Source organism: Plectropomus leopardus, chromosome 5 (genome assembly GCF_026936395.1).
Source record: "Plectropomus leopardus strain MGB_pleo_1.0 chromosome 5, ASM2693639v1, whole genome shotgun sequence".
Classification (NCBI taxonomy): domain Eukaryota; kingdom Metazoa; phylum Chordata; class Actinopteri; order Perciformes; family Serranidae; genus Plectropomus; species Plectropomus leopardus.
In genome coordinates, this window is record NC_142180.1 from 20,765,096 (window position 1) to 20,783,797 (window position 18,702).

Consider the following 18,702-nt stretch of genomic DNA (forward strand, 5'->3'; position numbering starts at 1 on the left):
AAAAAGTTCATTGATATTAAACAGCAATGTGCCTTAATCTGTCCATATTAATAAATCTTTTTAAGTTAAAGAAGTTCAATGAAAATTAAATTAAATAAACTACATGCAGGAATCATCAAGCCAGCCCCAGATTTTCTCTTTTCCGATACATTTGAGTTTCTCTGCGCTTCTTCCTGGATGACTGCTGCGTACAGTCTGGCACCTGGTCGCTACCTTTTTAAAAAGCCCCGACCTCACCTGTGCAACATCACAAACACAGCAAAATAAGAGGAAAATAAGAACATTTATGCAGAGGGTAGAGTCTCTGCAGATACACACATTTCTTTTGGGTTATAAGTGATGATTAAAAGGGATGACTGTTTTTGAGTCCATACATTGTGTTTTTTCAATCATGTCTCCCTAGAAATGACTTTTACATATTATTAAACTGCTTTCTTATTAGCCGTGTGGCAACATCATTAAAGGAGATGCTTGTGGAGGATGCTTGATTTACAAAGAGCAGGAATTTGACTTACAACTTTGAGTTTGCGTCCAGACTCCTGTCTCATGTTTAAGCAACAATTGCAACTAAACTGAAATATGTATAAAGTGAGCATTTGTCTAAAACATTCAACATTTTTGGGACTTGACAGATATTTCCTTATTATGTTAATACAAAAAATAATTTATGTCAAACCAATTTGCTGTTTCAAATTGGTTGTATACGAATATAATTTCTGTAAATCTCTCTTTTGTTAATTAAAATACTGCATAGTATATCTTTAAAAATAGACTAACTTAAGTACCATGTACATGGTTGAGCTTGGCTGTTATTATTTTATCATTTTTTCTTGAAATTTTCTGGACACAATGTAGGAGAAAGTGTTGGTCAACAACCTGCTGATTGAAGAGCATGAACAGTCTGACCTAGGCTTTGGACTAATCTGAGACTCTTTTCAGAAAAATAGTTTTAAATTTATTATAGATATGTTTCTAGATACCTTCAGTTGTGTTGCAGTTAAAACTAAGTTGGGGGTTTTCATGCAACGCTAATGCATATGGAATTCCTTTTTTTTCTCTTTTTACTTTTGAAGTCTTCTTATGTGTTTCATGAATCAGTCATTAACATCACAGATGAATGGACTGAATGAATGAATTCTTAACATAGGTGCAGTGTTTGAATGTGCACATGTTGGCTAATTTATAGCAGGCTTGCATCAGAAAGCACAGAATTACAAATTAAGAACAGTGTTGTACTGTGGATGCACATTTCAACAGGGAGTGCACAGCTATAATATTTTTTTTTGCTCCAGTGACTTATACTGACAGTTAGTCTGTTGTTTTCTGTGTACATATATGGCTTTATAATTGGAAAATTATGATAACTGTTAAACAGAGGCTGTAGGGATTAGTACACTGTAACGTTGTCCAGAATGATAAAATTACAACTTAATTGATTTAATTGATTAAATTTAAATCTACATGTATTTCAAGGATACAGAAAACTACCACTACTGATATTTAACAGTTTTTTAAGGAGAATTAGGTGTGGTTTATGGTGGTGGGTGGATTAAAATTGACCACTGTTTGAAAGCAACGTGGCCAAAAGAATTATTTATGTTAAGTGAAATTAAGTGAAATAAATTCATGAAATGATGCATAAATGATTCATTACTGTAGTATTCACTAGTGCCGTAATCAAATAAAGAAATCTTTGTTGAATGAAATTCTAAATACTCTTCAACCAATCGTCTGGTTGATGGGTTACAAAAATCTGCATGTTCTCTCTCGGTTAACTAAATTGTAAAAATGGACTGAGTGCACTCCAGCTGACAGCATTGTGTGTCCACCAAAGTGTTTTTTTTTCTGTCACAGGGCTCAACGTTAACACTTGTAGGGCAAGGAAACTCTGTGTTCAGGCCAGTGTAATGCTTCAAGTGAAAAATAAATATGAGTTCAAAATATATTATCCACAAAAAAACTGCACACTGTAGCGCTTTTCCACCTGAGATGTGTATGCAAGTCCATCTCACACTAAGTGTTGAACAGGACTGATGAGAAAAATCTGGCATACTGGACACTATAGAAGTTAACTTCGGGGTTGACGATATCATATACAACATTATGTTGTGGATTTTAGATTTCTCTGTAATGCTACACACGAGAGAGAGACTTAAGCTTAAGACAGAAGCTAATATTAAAATAAATGCAGTGATAAATCTGAAACTGAGTGTCTTCTGGGATAATGTATCTGTTTTCCGATGAAAAATAAACATTGAAAATTGTTAAACTCTGGGTAAAAGGCTGCGCTCGTCTCTGTTACCAGCTATCCAGTTATTACAGTGAAAGGGACGGGACAAATATCAGGACAAAGACAATTGCAGCACAAATACGAATTACCATTTTCTGCTAGGAAAATAAATGCTTTGGTGAACACATGACCTTATTACGGCAGCACCAGCAACTGTCTGACCAATGAGAATGTCAAAGAGCTTATCAACCAACCAATCAACCAGAGGGAGACAGTTCTAGTATGGACAGGTTGGCTCTGAGTCTCCGAAAATGTTTAATTATCTTATAATCATTTTAACAATCTCCATAACTGAAATTAAATCATTCTCTTGACTTGTCTGGTGTTTTTAATGTGCATCTCAGAATTGCCTGCCCAAACAAAAATCAAAGATTTAAACTTGTTAATGTCAGAAATCATTTGCAATACCAGCAGGCAGCTGGCAGTCTAAATCTAAAATCCATCCACCACTGTGTCATAAACTAATTATGACAATTGATCATTTTCTATGTTTTAATCTAACCCCTTCTCTAAGACAGGACCTTGACGGCTGTATCTCACAACTTTCCTGCTTTCTCTGTATAGGTCTACCCGTTTTTGTCCGTGTCTCATAACATGTTTCTGCATATGTAATCATAGCAATGACAGTTAATTCATATTAATCTCTTTTTTTCCCCTTGCACCCCTTTCATTCTCTCTTCCAACGCTTAAAATAGAAGTGGAGCAAAAAGGTAAATAACAGACACGATCCAAACCCTAGCTCCTTGTTTTGTGGCATCTGGTTGTAAACTACCTATTTTCCCATGGTGGCCCCTACAAACCCATCGCAGACGTTATCTTCAGATTCCCCCCAACTGTAATGTTAACGGCCTGTGTAGTGCAACAAGGGAAGTGAGGCTGGCCATAAAAAAAGACGGCACACAGCAGCCAAAAGATGTAAATGGGGGCATATTGGCTGCAGTCCATAGGGGCTTCCTCTTCTCATTCTCCCTGGGTGCTTTTGCTACTCAGCAGAATCTCATATTGCCTGGCTTCCAAACCCTTTTCCATAGCATGCCATGGTAACAGTGTTTCTCGGCCCTTTTTTTCAAGCTATTGCTTTCTATTGTCCCCTTTCTCTCCGAGCCCCCCTCCCTTCTCACTCTTCTCCCCATTATTCTCACCTGACCACTTGCTGCTCTTTTCTCTGTTGATTCTTATGCCTCCTTTCGCCTCCGAGCACCAACCAAAACACCTCAAGAGACCCTTACTGAAAGTTTTTTAAAATTTTAATGGTTGTGACATTTGCACCACTTGGTAGTGACAAGCCTCTCAGGTACATACCGTAGAGTAGGCGGTGTAACTGAGACATGTCTAAGTACACAAAAACATTTTGCAGACTCTGCTGACTCCTGCTCTCTCATAACCTCTCCCGTCTGTTGCCAAGTGACTTTAGTTGGCTGCATTTTTTTCGTTTACAGGACCAATTGTTTCGTTAAGTTTTGTTTCTGTTCTATCTCCCCTCATTTGTGTTTACTCCCAACAGTAAATGTCTATGAGGCCAAGCTTCTTTTCGTTTCAGACTACTTTATATATTTAAACATTATGCTTAATAACTTTCCTAATCTTTTTTTTCTTTCTATGCACAAAACCAAAATCCTTATACTGCTTGTGAATATTGGCTATAGTTGTTAGTTGTGTTTTGGCCACTCTTTAACGTGTGTCTGTCCCCACTCCTCGCGGACAACCTGTAAAACAAAACGAAGACAACATATTATTTATTATTTATTACATAGAATTTTGTTTGCTTTTATTTTTCACACCTATTAACCTTGACCTGTGTGTTTCTTATTCTACTCTTCTCCTATTACTAGTTTTTCTTTGTCCTGGGACTCTGAAAGCTGTCGGTGATCCTTCCTTTCTATTTGAAGCGGAGCAACAAGCTGGCGCCTGGTGCAAAGACCCACTGCAAGCTGGCGACAAAATCTACTTCATGCCTTGGACTCCTTACAGGACAGACACTCTCATTGAGTATTCCTCCCTGGACGACTTCCAAAACGCCCGGCAAACCATCACCTACAAGCTGCCCCACCGTGTGGACGGGACTGGATTTGTGGTCTACGACGGGGCGGTGTTTTTCAACAAGGAGCGGACCCGCAACATTGTCAAGTTTGACTTGCGGACTCGAATCAAAAGTGGTGAGGCGATCATTAATAACGCCAACTACCACGACACGTCGCCCTACAAGTGGGGCGGCAAAACAGACATTGACCTGGCGGTAGATGAGAACGGGCTGTGGGTGATCTACGCCACCGAGCAGAACAACGGCATGATCGTGATCAGCCAGTTGAACCCCTACACGCTACGATTCGAGGCTACCTGGGACACCACCTATGATAAGCGCTCAGCCTCCAATGCCTTCATGGTTTGTGGAGTACTCTATGTGGTGCGCTCCACCTATGAAGACAATGAAAGCGAGGTCAGCAAGAGCCTGATCGATTACATTTACAATACCAAACAGAACCGTGGGGAATACGTTGATATCCACTTTCCCAACCAGTACCAGTACATTGCAGCTGTGGAATACAATCCGCGAGATAACCAGCTCTATGTGTGGAATAATTTTTACATCCTGAGATACAACCTGGAGTTCGGCCCGCCTGATCCAGCACATGGTAAGAGCCCAGCCTTCCCCCAATCATTTCTTTTCTACACAATATTGTTAAATTGCATTCCTGAAATCGTGATTTTAGCCGCTGTCAAGTGCGCTTTGATATTCCTTTGGTATTCCCCATCTATGTATCAAGTGTCACAGCTGACTGATTTTTAATTTAGAATCTAATATGTGCTAGATATGTTACGGAAGCTTTGGAGTGTAGGAAAGCATCTCTTGGGGGGTTGAAGTGAGTGGGGCTCTGTGGTAAACAACACCTCGAAGCCAGTTACCATATCATAAGGGATCAGTATCTAGGGGATTTGGCGAGGTTTACCATCCGGGCGTTCCCTGAGTCCCTGGTGCTAACGCTCAAGGGACTCCTGCTAGCATATCCCTTTTTTTTAGAGAGAGTATGACAGCAAGAGAGAGATATACTTTCACCTCTGGAAACATACATGCCCGGACAGGTGCAAAGTCTGGCCTGGGGCAAGGTTAGATCATTCCCCAAGTGATGCTGAAACTCCAAATCTCATTCAGCCATTAAAAAAAAAGTACTTCACACTGTGTAAGCAGAGTGTGAGGATTCTAGGTTCTGTCTAAGAGAGGAAGACATGGTATGCACAAGGGAGCAGGATCAATCATTCAGGGTCACATCAGCAGCGTATGTTTTTAATTTAGCTGTCAAGAGCTGAGGGGAGGCTAGCCTGGGCCTGCAATAGTCCTTACCCTGAGAATATAATAACAGTAATCATCCTAATCCCCTCCACACCCAGAGTCCTAAGTCCACGTAATGCTCAACGCAGTCAGTGATGAGCCACAGAGGTCAAGCAACTTTTCCACAGATTATCCGACAGCTCAATATTTATTAACGTGTTTGCTCGTCCACTTTTGTATTGATAGGACATGAGCTGGGGCTGCTGAATTGGGTTCAGACAGTGGAACAGCATCAATGTAGCCAGACTGAGGCAAGCTTTACAGTAACAAAGAATGTAGTCCAGGTTGGAAAGCAAAATTAACCCTTTGACACCTGACCAGATCGGCCTGCTTTCATTCAAAAACATGAGAAGAAGGCAATGAGCAACTGAACAAGAAATGGCTCAAACATGTGCAAGAAATTAGTCAAAAGTTGTGAGAACATTACCTGAGAACAAACAAAAAAAGGAAAAGTAAAAAACAAAAACATAGAAAAGAAAATGACCCTAAGAAAGTGCTATATACATATGTTTTACTTCCCCGTTCCAGGTGTTTATTATTATATATTTTTCCTTTTTTTTTTTTTATATATTTTTTTGTTTTCCCACTGCCAATAAAACATATACTAAGGTATTTTAAAAATTAGATTTTTGCATGACACAGATTTGGAGCTATTGAGGAATATGCTGCAATCAAAAGGCTTATTTTATGCATGCCCAAAACAAAATGTCACACAGAGAAAATTCAAATAAGTTGATTCTAAGCAGCACCTTGCAGTTGCTATAAAAGTGGGCATGATGTCACCTTTTTCGGCTTTGTAATAAAAAATAATTGTACATGCCGTCATGTGTTTATATATGGTAAACAGATTATTAAGCAGTCAAGCAACAGCCGTTATCTTCTGCTAGGCTGTTATGGATTCTTGGAATAAGCTGTGTATAGACAGGCTGCATGCTCAATTGATTTATTCATTTGCTGAATGGACGCTGATTACTGATGGAGAAATCAGAGGCTTTAACGGGTTCTGCCCTGAAATAAGAATACTTTCCGGTTATTGCATGTGTGCGTGTGCGTGTGCGTGTGTGTGAGAGAGAGAGAGAGAGAGAGAGAGAGAAAGAGACATATACTTTCCAAGTGTTTATTCACACAGTCAGACCTCCCGAGCACCCAAAGGAACCCACTTCCCTTCCTGTAGATTATGTTTAGAAACACACACTGCCTGACATACTGTACTTGCTCCTCAGGGCTTCTGTATTCACACATCTTTATTTTAACGTCAACGAGGACTCTGTTCTCCCTTCTTGACAAATGAGACACGAGCGCGGACCTGCCGCTGACTAATGTATGTTGAGTCGCAGTCGATGAGCACAAGGCAGAATGGTCCAGGATGATCATCAGGATGTCAATAAACTTGTCCTCCCACATGGCTGATGTTGACACATAAATGATGGCACTTTTTTCTGGCTGTCACTGGATGCCCCTCTCTGTGATATCTTGATGCTCGTTTCAGTGGCTGCTTCAGTGGGCACTGAAACAAGCTATCCAAATGCTTTTGTAGTGTTAAAAGTTGAAAGTATGTGTTTTGAGCAGCACTTGGCCAAAAAAATAAATAAAAATGAAAAGAGCATTTTGCTCAAACCATTGCAAACACATGTGGAAAACATTGTACAACAGTGTGTTGTACAGTGTTTTCTGCAGGTTTTTAATTTAACCAGACTGCTCTTCTTCCAGTGAGATTTCAAAGCCTGTCCAGTGTAATTCCAACACCCCTTTTTACAGAATTTCTCAAGTGCACAAACAACTGTCACATGATTCGCTCCGTCATGGAGTGCAATCACATCAAAGTGATGTTGGGACACTGTGTGGCAGACAGTTGGGTTCTTGTCAAGTCCAATAACGTCGCTCGTGTCGAGGCAAGATCATCTCTTGTAGGATTATGGGAGAGTGGATGGGGTCACATCCAACATGCGGCTCCACTGGAAGTGGACATTAAATGGGTCAGTAAGTCCCACTCTTGGCTTTGACCAGCAGCACCATAATCCACTCATTTAACCATGGCCCCATGCCTGTTTCCCTTCTTGCATATAGGAGCTCATAAAAAGACATATTCCTTTGTCGCGTCTTGTAAGTGAGATGATTAAATTGATTTAAATGAGGTATTCCCAGAGAAAACTCATTATACACCCAATTCTATGGGCCGTTTATTCATGCCAAGCTCTGATATTTGGCCTCAAACCACCAAGTAAGCATATCAAAATCTATTTCTTACCAGGAGTATGCACAAACAGACTCTATTCACTGCCTCAATGGGACACAGGTGAGCCTCGGAAACCTTTTATTTATCCCTTGTCGCAAAATTAGATTCTGAATCACTTCCGTATAAAAGCCCCCGACGCTGCAGTTAACACCCACACAAATCAAGACCTCCTCTTTAATTGTTGAAATGTCAATACATTTGCATACAATTTCAATCTTTGCTGCACCCTCAAATTATACATTTGCGAGTGGGGATTGCAAGGAAGAGAATGACCCAATTTGTTTGAAATTATAAGGTAGGACTCGCTGACGCGACTTGCCAATTAGCTTACAAAACTCTGCATGTGGTCAAAACAATGCCCTGTAGTTTGTGTGTTATAAAAGTGCTTTACAATGCAAAAATGCTCAGCTGTTACGGATGCTTGTGAGTCATATGCATTAGCAGTCACCCCAGAGAGCCTACCTCTTACAGTCTGATGAATATACAGCTCACTAATAAGCACCACTATGATTCATTCCTGTGTTCTGCGGTGCTTACATAGAGGTCAACTTGTGCATGGCAACATTTAGAGAGAAAGCAGAGAAAAATGGAGAGAGGGAAGGAGAGGTATGGATACTTTAAACGTCAACATCAAGCTTTCACAGCCATCTGAGGTACTCAGGTAAAATGGCAGGAGACTTCTCCCTCCTACGCTCACTGGTGTTGCAGGAGCAGGGATCAGGATGTGTTAAAAACGGCCAATTTGTTTGTTTGCCTTGACAACAAACCCCCTCCACTCCCTCTCCCCAACCCCCTGTCAGCTGCCCAAGTGGACACAGCGGTGTGAAAGGAGACTGTATTGACGTGGAAAATCACCCCTCTTTGTTTTTCTGTCCTGTCATATTCTTGTTTCTTTCTCTGTCTGCCTCCATCTTACTCTCACTCTTTCATTATCTCTCTATTGCGTTCAGTCTTGCTGCTTCTGTCCCTCTCTCTCTCATTTTTCTTTTACTCTTCTTCTGCCCGTAGTATCCCACTGTTTTCAGTCGTCCACCTCCTCCACAATCATCCATGAACGGTGCCTTAAATCTGGATATTTGCATTTGTACAGGCATGTCTACACATACAGTTTATGTTTGGCTGCTCTCCTGAAGTTGGCCTAAAGACTGTTCAAATCATGCCCAACGAGAGCAGGGCACACTAAATGACAGGATTTGAGTAAATCCTTAGCTGTGCCTTCTGGGAAACCGTACGCACACAACAACAGGACGAAGACGGCCATCACGCACATGCAGACCAGGGATCACACTCTATCCAGTTTTGTCATTCAGAAATATTCATCCACAGTTTTTAGTGTTTAGATTCAAGTGACATCATTCCGTTAAAGCATTTTGCATGAAGCTTATTTTGTTGTGACTGCACACATTTTTGATTGACCAGATTATGCTTCTGATTTAAACTATTTGAGTGAAAGTTGTCATTAGGGACGTCTCTCTGATTTGTTCTCACGTTTGTTCCTGTTGGCCTAAACTCCTGTTGACTGTTGTCAGGATCATACTGATGTTGACTGACTACACAAGCGCGGTCCAGCCAGGGCCAGACCAAGTCAAACACCCCACCGTACACAACAGTCTGCAGAAAACAGCCCAGAGTCTGTTCAATAATCCCTTAAAGTGACCTATGACCTTAGACTCTGCAGTGATGGGTCAATTCAAAAAGTCCCATATAGCACTTAAAGGTGTCCTTAAATCCCTCAATCTTATCCATCTTACTGAAAATGTTCTGAACAGTGTAAATTGGGAGGGATTTATGGGATATTACAGGGTTTCCCAAACATTCACTAATTTGTGATGCTCTGCCACAAAAACATCTGCTGCAACAAATAGATTTTCTATTCCATTTATTTGGAGCACCACTGAAATACATATACCATTTAGTTATGTATTGCACCAGTCTTGAAGGACAGAGTGTACTCTGGACACAGATGGAGCAGCAGAACTTCAGGCATATTGAATGTAAAACTTAAGCATTCGTTCTGCTTCGAAAAGTTTGCATTCACTTGCAGCAGCTGCTCCTCTCATCAAACATCTGATCAGCTCTGAACGGATTAACAGATCAGTTATCTACTCTGCAAGTCACAAACTGCTGCTGAGGAAAAATTCATAGAGAGTGCTGCCTGGGCTGCATTCACAAATCCGCAAAAACCTCTGAATTTGGAGAGGGAACACAGATTGATACAAAGGGACACACAAGCATTGAAAAGAAAGTTTGCATCCATGTCCCCCCAGCTTCAGCTACCACCACATATACACTGATGTGATACACGCTGATATCTTTAGCTAAAGGTGTCTCTCTTTACTGCCAGACTACAGGATCTCCCTATATGCTAGCTTCCGTTCTTTATTCCTCCCCTGTAGCTTTTTTAACCACCATTTTATGAATCACTGTGACGTTATTCCGTCTATGCTGTGACCCACTGGTCTCATTCTTGGTTACAATATAAGGGTGAATTTAACTTGGGTGATAAAAAGGGGGGAAAATCCCACGGTGGGGATTTACAGTCTTGTTCACAACGTCTCTGATATTACACTGTGGGATAATACCCAACCACCCAGTGTCTGGTGGCAGTAAAGGCTACTCAGCACATGAGGTCGGGGGGGTCACCTGTTACTTCTGAAATCTGATCCCGATCTCTGCAGCTCCTTGTGAGAAATGACGGCCAGTTGTTGCCTGACAAGGAAGAACGTTATGCAAAAAACACACCTGTGATGTTTTCTTATACTCCCAAACTGCTAGTTACCGCCAGTTGTTGCCTGACAAGGAAGAACGTTATGCAAAAAACACACCTGTGATGTTTTCTTATACTCCCAAACTGCTAGTTACCGCTTCTCCTGGAAAGTCTTACCAGCTGATGTAAAACTGCTGTACACAGTGCGGCAAAATGATCCTCACTGACAGCGTACAAGTATGTGGGCAACAGCAAACCCGGGGTTATGATTTAAAATGTCACAAAGAGTTGTTTTACATAAAAGAGAGAGGAGGGGAGGGGGGGTGATTATGGTTACACTGAGCCCTATAGCCAAGGGGATCCACAGTCTCTTGTTTGATTACAGTCTGACTGTGAAACAAGGCGTATTAAAAGAATTATTACTCAGACATCACAATGGTCCCCCATCACTCCCTGACACACGCCTTTGAGGAGATTTATTTCACACAGGCCTGATTATTGTGTCTATGTGTGTTTCCCTGATCTGTGTATATGCTGTTTTGTGTGTGCTTTTTTGAGTTGCAAAGCCGTGGTAATGTGTGCATGCTCATGTATCTGTGTATATATGAACACCTGGAACAGACATCCTATTGGCATTAAATATCAGTCTGCTCGGCACACTTAGAGTTAATGCTTGAAATTTGAGGCACGTACAGTACAGAGAAAGCTGCAAGGAGGAGGAAAAAAAGCAGGCTGTAGTCTGGCAGCTGCTGTGTCTGTTCTCTGTACTTTGGTGTCATTCTGTGTGTGAGGGTGTATATGAATGTGTACATGTGTTTATAAGCATGTCTTTGCTCGCGTTTTTTGTGTGTGTGTGTGGGGGAGTGCGTTCTGCCTGCCTGCCTCCCTTTGTCCATATGAATCAATGCGTTTGTATTGTGGGGAAGAGAAATATTGGAGACAGCAGTAAATAACATAATCCAGCTATTAGGTTTTGTTCCCTAAGACATGGACATATACTGTACTCACCCTCACAAGGACATGACTCATGGGAAATTATATGAATTTTCACTCAGCTTTCTTCATATTTACTGCTGATACACAAGCAATCACACGCCGTGTTCCCCTCCACAGCTACAAATGCAGCACAGAGTGAAAGACGTGTAATCCAATTTCCTTTGTGTATTATTGTTATTATTGGTAGATATCAAAATGCATCACAAACATATTATAAATCATCGCACTATTTCAGACTCAAGAACAGCTCCATTTCCATATGAACTCAGAAGCAAGGCTGCATCCAGAGAGGAATGAGTGAAATGCGTGTTTGAAACTGAGATATTTCAGCAGCGGCATTAGCAGAGGAAATAATTTACACTTTTTTTTTGCAGTTCAACACCTTATTTCAATTAACCTACGCTCAGCGCCGAATGACTTGAAAGCTGATGGGTTATTCATTTATTTTCCATCCAGTAGATTATCTTCCCTGTCCCCTGAGCGTGGCCCCCTTCTGATGGCAGAAACAGACTTTGAATTGTTTGAGGTTCCACTGACTTGTTAACTTTTGCTATTCCTCTTCCATTAAGAGGTGATTACCACCCAAGAGCCACATTTCACAGCGTGCAAAAGACACAATTGTTTTACCTTAGTACAGAGTAAGACTTCTACAAAGAAAATGGGAACAGAACAGTAAATTTCCTAAGCAGCCTGGCTTCACATCATTATGAGATTATTCCTTGACAGAGCGGGGGACAAGTGAGATCTAATAATTCTTTTAATTTTTTACACGGCAAATAAGCTGAAACAAATGCTAAATGTGTATTCCTTTTAAAAGTATTAACCCCCCCCCCCCCCGCTAGATAAACAGCACCTGATAATGTGTATGAAACACTACCCTGATGAACAACCAGGTGCCTACTGAAAGTCAAGCCATTAAGCATAATATAAAAGACACACACACTGTCGGTTTTCATTTGTCACCCCAGCATGACTACTGGTAAAGTCTCATCTGGGCTCTGTGTGTGTGTGTGTCTGTCTGTGTGTGTGTGTGTGTGTGTGTGTGCGTGAGCGTGGGTATTGTGTGTGTGTGTGTGTGTGAGAGACGCACCTTGTGAGTGCTTACGTGTATGCATATGCTCCGACAACACTTGGCAAGCCGTGCTCCTCTCGCCTTTTTCCTCTCCCGGATCCACGTCTCTTTGTCTGACATCAATCCCCAAGCCTTTAACCCCAGCGGTAATAACAGAACCACTGAGATACATTCAAGTGCAACAATGTGTGGGCGTTGAATCACAGAAAGAGGTTATGAATAAGTCTGTCCCCACTATTGGCGGTACTTTGGAGCATATCACTCCATGTGCTCACACTCTGTGACAGCTAATTGAAGGTTCCCCTTGGGCTGAGTGCAGCAGAGACATAATAATCAAGGATCCTGTCCTGGTTTTGCTATATAGTCCAAACATGACATTCGCTGCTTTTGTCGTAATCAAAGGAATATTGCACGCGGAAAGCATTGTAGTGGTGTTACCCCGGTGTTGCCACAGTGGGAAACAGAACTATTTGGTCCATGCTATGAATCACAAAAGGTATGGAAAAGGCTGCTGCAGCACTACTAACAGATCAATACCCATCCCTCACAGCAGCTGCTTATAAACTTATCCCCTTAGACATCTCTGTGAAGAAGTGACTGCCTGAGAGTAGTGTCCATTTTAATACCTACGGGTTAATTCCTCCCAGCTTTCATTGGATCAAATTAAACCAAGCTATTGCATGAAGGTAATGAGATTATTGTGTTGCTGGCAGGATTATGGGGCTGACACGCTATGTACACAGGAACAGCAGTGGTCAGAGAGGCAGCATTGTTTATGCACGGATCTCCCTGGGAAGTATAGCCTACATTCACATTAGCCTCTTTTTCACACACAGGAAAGAGGATTAGTTTCCATCATAAACATAAAATGAAACCCCCCAACAGGATTATTTTAGCCCTTTTGCTTGTGTCCTTTTCATAATATTTCTTGCTAATGAAGCTCTTTAAGGTATAGCTGGATTCTGTGACGCTGCTCGCTGAGAAAAACAATTTTTAGCAATGCCAGCGCAGCTTTTCTGTCTCATGCAGCATTGGCTCAGCAAATCCACCCCACATTACTTTTCCAAATCATCCAGTTTGCAACGGGGCAATCCCTCTCCAATGGAATGCTTTAGGAGAGCCAACCGTATTAGTACTAACCTCGTATTAAGCGGGCCTAACATTAATTACACTCGCTGTTTCGTCGCCGATGGCAGGTACCGCCGAAATAAATAAAAAGCTTCAAAGAGATTTAATTGTACATGTTGTAACTAGAGCACGGAGCTCAACATCCCAGCGAGCCATGACAAGAAGCCCTCCTGAGTGAGGGGTGTAGACAAGATACAGTTGTTAGTTGACACGCTAAAGGAATGTGCTTGGATTACAGCAGATGCCTCTTTGATTTATTGGCTGTAGTCGCGAGCCTTTTATCTTAAGTCATGCTGTCGAGCAGCGATTCATTTTCATTTTATTTCTGTCTGCGTTCTAAACTCACCATCTACCAAGACTGGAATCTTATCTTTATCATCTTTCATATGTTGGAAATGAGAAACCTATAGAGGGCCCCACAGTTGCTCGGGAATCTTCTGGAGGTTTGCCAAGCAACCCAGACCCAGATGTTTAAAAGAGAAACAATGATAATTATTTACACACTATGTCGACACACATTCATATCCTTTAGACGGAGCTGCGGTTAAACTTAAGCGGATATTTGCAAGGCATTTTTTTGCGACTATTGCTTTCACCTCTGCAAGTCTTCTCCGTGAGTCATGAAAAACCAAGGGTTATTGCAATAAAAGGGTATTGGTGCAGAATCGAGACAGAAATTTCTCCCATCTGGCTAAATGCTAGTGCTGAAAGGACACTAAGCACAGGTTGTCTCTCAAGCGCTCTGACAGGCCGTGCAGCCGAGAATTTTGCCGTGTTGAGTAAAAGGATACAGGTAGGGGAGGGAGAGACGAGGGACGAGGAGGCTGAGGGTGAAGCCAGCCAGCCAAATCTGCCTTCAGCTCAGTGTCAAAACAGCCAGTCAGCTGTGTACACCTTCATGTCACCTGCTTGTGTGTGTGTGTATGTGTTTGTGTGTATGGAGTTCTAAAGCCCCCAACAGGAGGGAGCACACAGAGTCATCTCCTCTGGTCAATAGAGCCTAATTCGCCACAGGTAGCAGCCAGCCTCAAAGGCGATTTCCCTTCAGCTCGACTGTGCTGAAGCCTCTCATCCACACAGTGGGGCCTATGGTTATAGTAGAGGTGGTGTGCGTGCGTGTGTGTTGGGGGGTGCTATCAGTCGGACCCATTATCCAATGGAGGCAATAGATATGGAGGTGTTGCTGCCTGGGGTCTGGCTGCCTCTCCTCCAATCCTCTGGAAGACAGAAACTGTCTTCTGCTTCTCCAGTTTGGCCCCATTGTTTCTGAATCCTCCTGTCATCGTCTTCTATGTGTGCCTCTGTTTTCTTCCCGCTCCCTCTCTCTCTCCATTTCCCCTGTCCTGCCTCTGACTCTCTCCTCTCTGTCGCTCTGTCTCTTCGATGTTTTGACGACGGGTTGTACTAGCGAGAACGACTGTGCTCAGCTCAAGCAGTGTAACAGCACCTCTTCACATTCTCTGCATGCTCTACAGGCAGCCTAATGGAGGAAATCAAAGTACTCAAATGCGATTAGATTCAGTATGCACGTTGCATTCCAATCAGAGCTCTTTTGATTTGATAGAGCTTAGCCTTTTAAATTCAACCAACAAATCCTTTTTTTTTTTTTTTAACAGAGAGGGTCATGTTTTCTTTTTGTACTTGGAGATATGGAGCAGATTTATATCAAATAGTTAGTGTTTATCAACATTTCATCTATGAAACTCCCTTATGTTCCTCTTTTATGAAATGTAATTACAGTGCTGCTCACATTTCTCTGGTGTATCACATGAAAAATGTCTTCATAGTTTTTCCTTAGTGGCTCATGTTAAATGTAAGGAGTGCACTATTTTCTCCTTTCCCGGGACTGAAACATATTGTTTTTGCCCGGGGCATTGCATGAGTTACTGCACACCTGCTTTATCAGAGTATGAGTTGTAGCAAGAAACAACTGTAAAATGAATGTTCAGGCACCATGGCTACATATACAGGTTCTAGTGAAATTTAATCAGCCATGCCACAAAATCTCCCAGGCAAGAATGATTGTTAGGCAGGAGGATGTTACTGTAATTATTGTCTTGTTCACTGCAGACTGAGTGCCTGGGATAAGCCATAGTCAACGGGAATGCAAATGCGCTTGTTGCACAAAGCACTTAGTAGCAATTTACACAACAGGATACTTGGATGTATAAGCATTACATTGCTAAACATGTTAAGAAACATTAGGACTGTTAGTTACAGGGGGCACCGTTATGGTTTGATAGTACATGAGGGCATCTGCCCACCAGAAGGTCAAGGTTTGAATACCTGTCATAGTAGAAAAATACTTCATCCAGTCCACTCTATGCCACACTAATTAGCTGAGCTCACACTGCAACCGCAGGTCAAATACCATTTGGTTTGCATTTCTAGATTTTAATCCACAACATGCATCATGTTTTCATATAGACTAATAATAAACAGTGTCCATAAATCATAGAGGCGATTATGTTTTCCTCACTGAGCTGCACATCATCACATAACAGCAGTGGTGGATGAAGTACCTAAAGCCACACTCAAGTTAAAGCACATACAGGATATCTGCAGTTTCTTAAAAAGTCTTAAAATGTCCTAAATGTGTAAATCTGAAGTTGTTAAATAGTTAAATTTGAATTTGCGAGGTCTTAATTGTCATAAACATTCTACATTATTTCATTTTTACAACTTAAAAATTTAAATTGGCCTTAAATTTGGTTAAAACTATCTTTTAAAACTCTAAAAAAGCATTAATTTTAAGTTTGTAGAATCCTGACTTATATCTCTTCAGAAAATGACTTTGGTGGAAGTTTAAATCACCTGTTAGAATATTAATATTCTAGTATTGGATATTTTAAAAAAAAAAATCTCATCTCATCAAGCATGTTTGGCATTAGAAAATAAATCTAATTTTAAGAAAATATATTAAATTTCGTATTAATACAATTTCTCAGCTAATATTGAGCAAGATTAAATGAGTAACGAGCTATAACAATGATTTGCATAATATCCCAGCAGTGGAATAAGACTGTTTTTTCTTATGTAAAGAGTGAGATCAACTTCTTCATATAAGAGCCTTAAGAAATGACACAAATCTAAGTTTGTTCATCTATTTCCATGTGTCAGAGTGGGTTTTCTTTCGGTTCTCCAAAGACATGCAGGTTAGGTAAATGAGTTACTCCAAGTTGGCCATAAGTGCGAATGTGAGCATAAATGGTTGTTGAATTGTTGGTCTTTTTTCTCCGAAATTAGTCCTAAATGTATTCTTATTGTAGGCTTTTTTAATATTAATACTTAATGAAGACAGACATTCTCAGAGTAAGCTCAATCAAGTGACAAAAATATTTGTTTTAAGGTCTATCTTAAAAAATAAAAGCAAAGAGTTTTAATTTCTTGTCATGAGCACAACTTGCCTGAATTTTAGCATTTTTGTCTGATTTCAAGGTCCGATTTAGTTATTCAGTGGTGAGAAATGTATGCTAGTTTTAAGCATTTCTGCAATGGCAGATTTTTTCTTTGCTCAATTCAAGACAATTTGATTGTATTTAAAACGTTTTGGCTTATTTCAAGTAGGGCTGCTTTTGCAGTGTAACAGTGCCTGTCAGAAACATGATGCCTCTGTACCCTCTGTCTCTCTTCACAGCTCCACCGCTGTCAGAAGTCACCACGTCCCCACAGCCTCAGAGAACTACAACCACCACCACAACAACCACCGCACACTGGGGTGTGGCCAACACAACCACCACAACAGGGCTCAAGGAGGGCAGCAGGGGAGCGCCCAAGCCGCCTCCTGTGATTCCACAGACTACTTCCCCTCCGCCCCTTGAGTCCTTCCCTCTACCCGAGCGCTTCTGCCCGGCCACCGAGAACAGAAGCATAATGTGGCCTCAGACCCAGAGGGGCATGCTCGTGGAGCGACCTTGCCCCAAGGGAACGCGAGGTAAACAGGGCTCCCTCTCACCTTGGGGCCGTGTGCACGCTGCTTTCAATATGACCTGAGGCATCCCGAGAGAACATCCCAGAGTTTGTTAGATGTGTCTGATAATCTCGCATACAAGCTTTTATCTATGAAGCATCCGCTGAAGTAGGTGTTCAGAGAAATCGTTGAAGACAGTTTCTAAAGGCGTCAGTTTTTTTTAGCTGTGTCATTGCAGGGCGAAAACATGATTTAGCAATCTGTAACGGCTGTGTTGCAGAGGAGCAGGCTCAGCTGTTTCTCCTGCAGCCTGGGTGGAGACGTGCATCCCTCATTTGATTGTGTGTGAAATCGTGTTAGCACTCAGAGTTCATCAGACACAGGGATAATTAGGACAGAAAAAAAATGTTGCCGCATCGTAGCAAAAGCAAGAGTGAGCTGAAGAAGATATTTTCAGAAAGTTTTTTTTGCAAAAACAAAATTGGTAACTGAAGTTTACTATATTCAGTAATTTTAGTTTAATTTGTCCTTTGACACCATTCTGCTAGTCTTACCAGACTAACACAGTAGAAAAACAAAATATCCTTCAGGGCTGATTTTTCTTCGCACACACATTAATAGTCACTCCCTGGCTTCAAATTTGTGTGGAATGTATAAATTTGCATGCTTGTAAATTTGTTGTTTGTGTGAAGTTTCCTTGTTTTATTTGTGCCCTTGTCCCTTTTTTACCCTGTAAAGGACTTCCTGGGAAAATGAATTTGATTTGACTTGATTGAACTTGACTATTCTGTTCTTGTTTTCCCTGTTAGGCACAGCCTCTTATTTATGTGTCCTTTCCACTGGGGCCTGGCACCCAAAGGGCCCTGATCTCAGCAACTGTACTTCCCACTGGGTCAACCAAGTAGCCCAAAAGGTTTGTCTGAGCTCTACCACACTGTTTATTTCTTCTAAGTGGAATCTGTTTCTTAAAAACATAGAAAGGGTAGACAAAACACTGGAAACATGTAAAAAGATGGCTGCAAGATAAGCTCTAAA

The 18,702-nt window shown here is 41.3% G+C and overlaps 1 protein-coding gene across 24 annotated transcripts in view; it reads left to right on the plus strand.

The window, feature by feature from the left end:
* Positions 1 to 18,702, plus strand: part of adgrl2a (adhesion G protein-coupled receptor L2a) — a 107,140-nt gene that overhangs the window by 63,656 nt on the left and 24,782 nt on the right. For 23 of the 24 annotated variants that reach the window (XM_088077692.1, XM_088077698.1, XM_088077695.1 and 20 more), the window contains exons 5-7: positions 4,123 to 4,923; positions 17,395 to 17,691; positions 18,477 to 18,580. In XM_088077692.1, the coding sequence (XP_087933818.1) occupies positions 4,123 to 4,923; positions 17,395 to 17,691; positions 18,477 to 18,580 (1,202 nt within the window). Of the gene's footprint in view, positions 1 to 2,985; positions 3,001 to 4,122; positions 4,924 to 17,394; positions 17,692 to 18,476; positions 18,581 to 18,702 lie in introns of all 24 variants that reach the window. The other variant, XM_088077699.1, reaches the window with a different exon arrangement.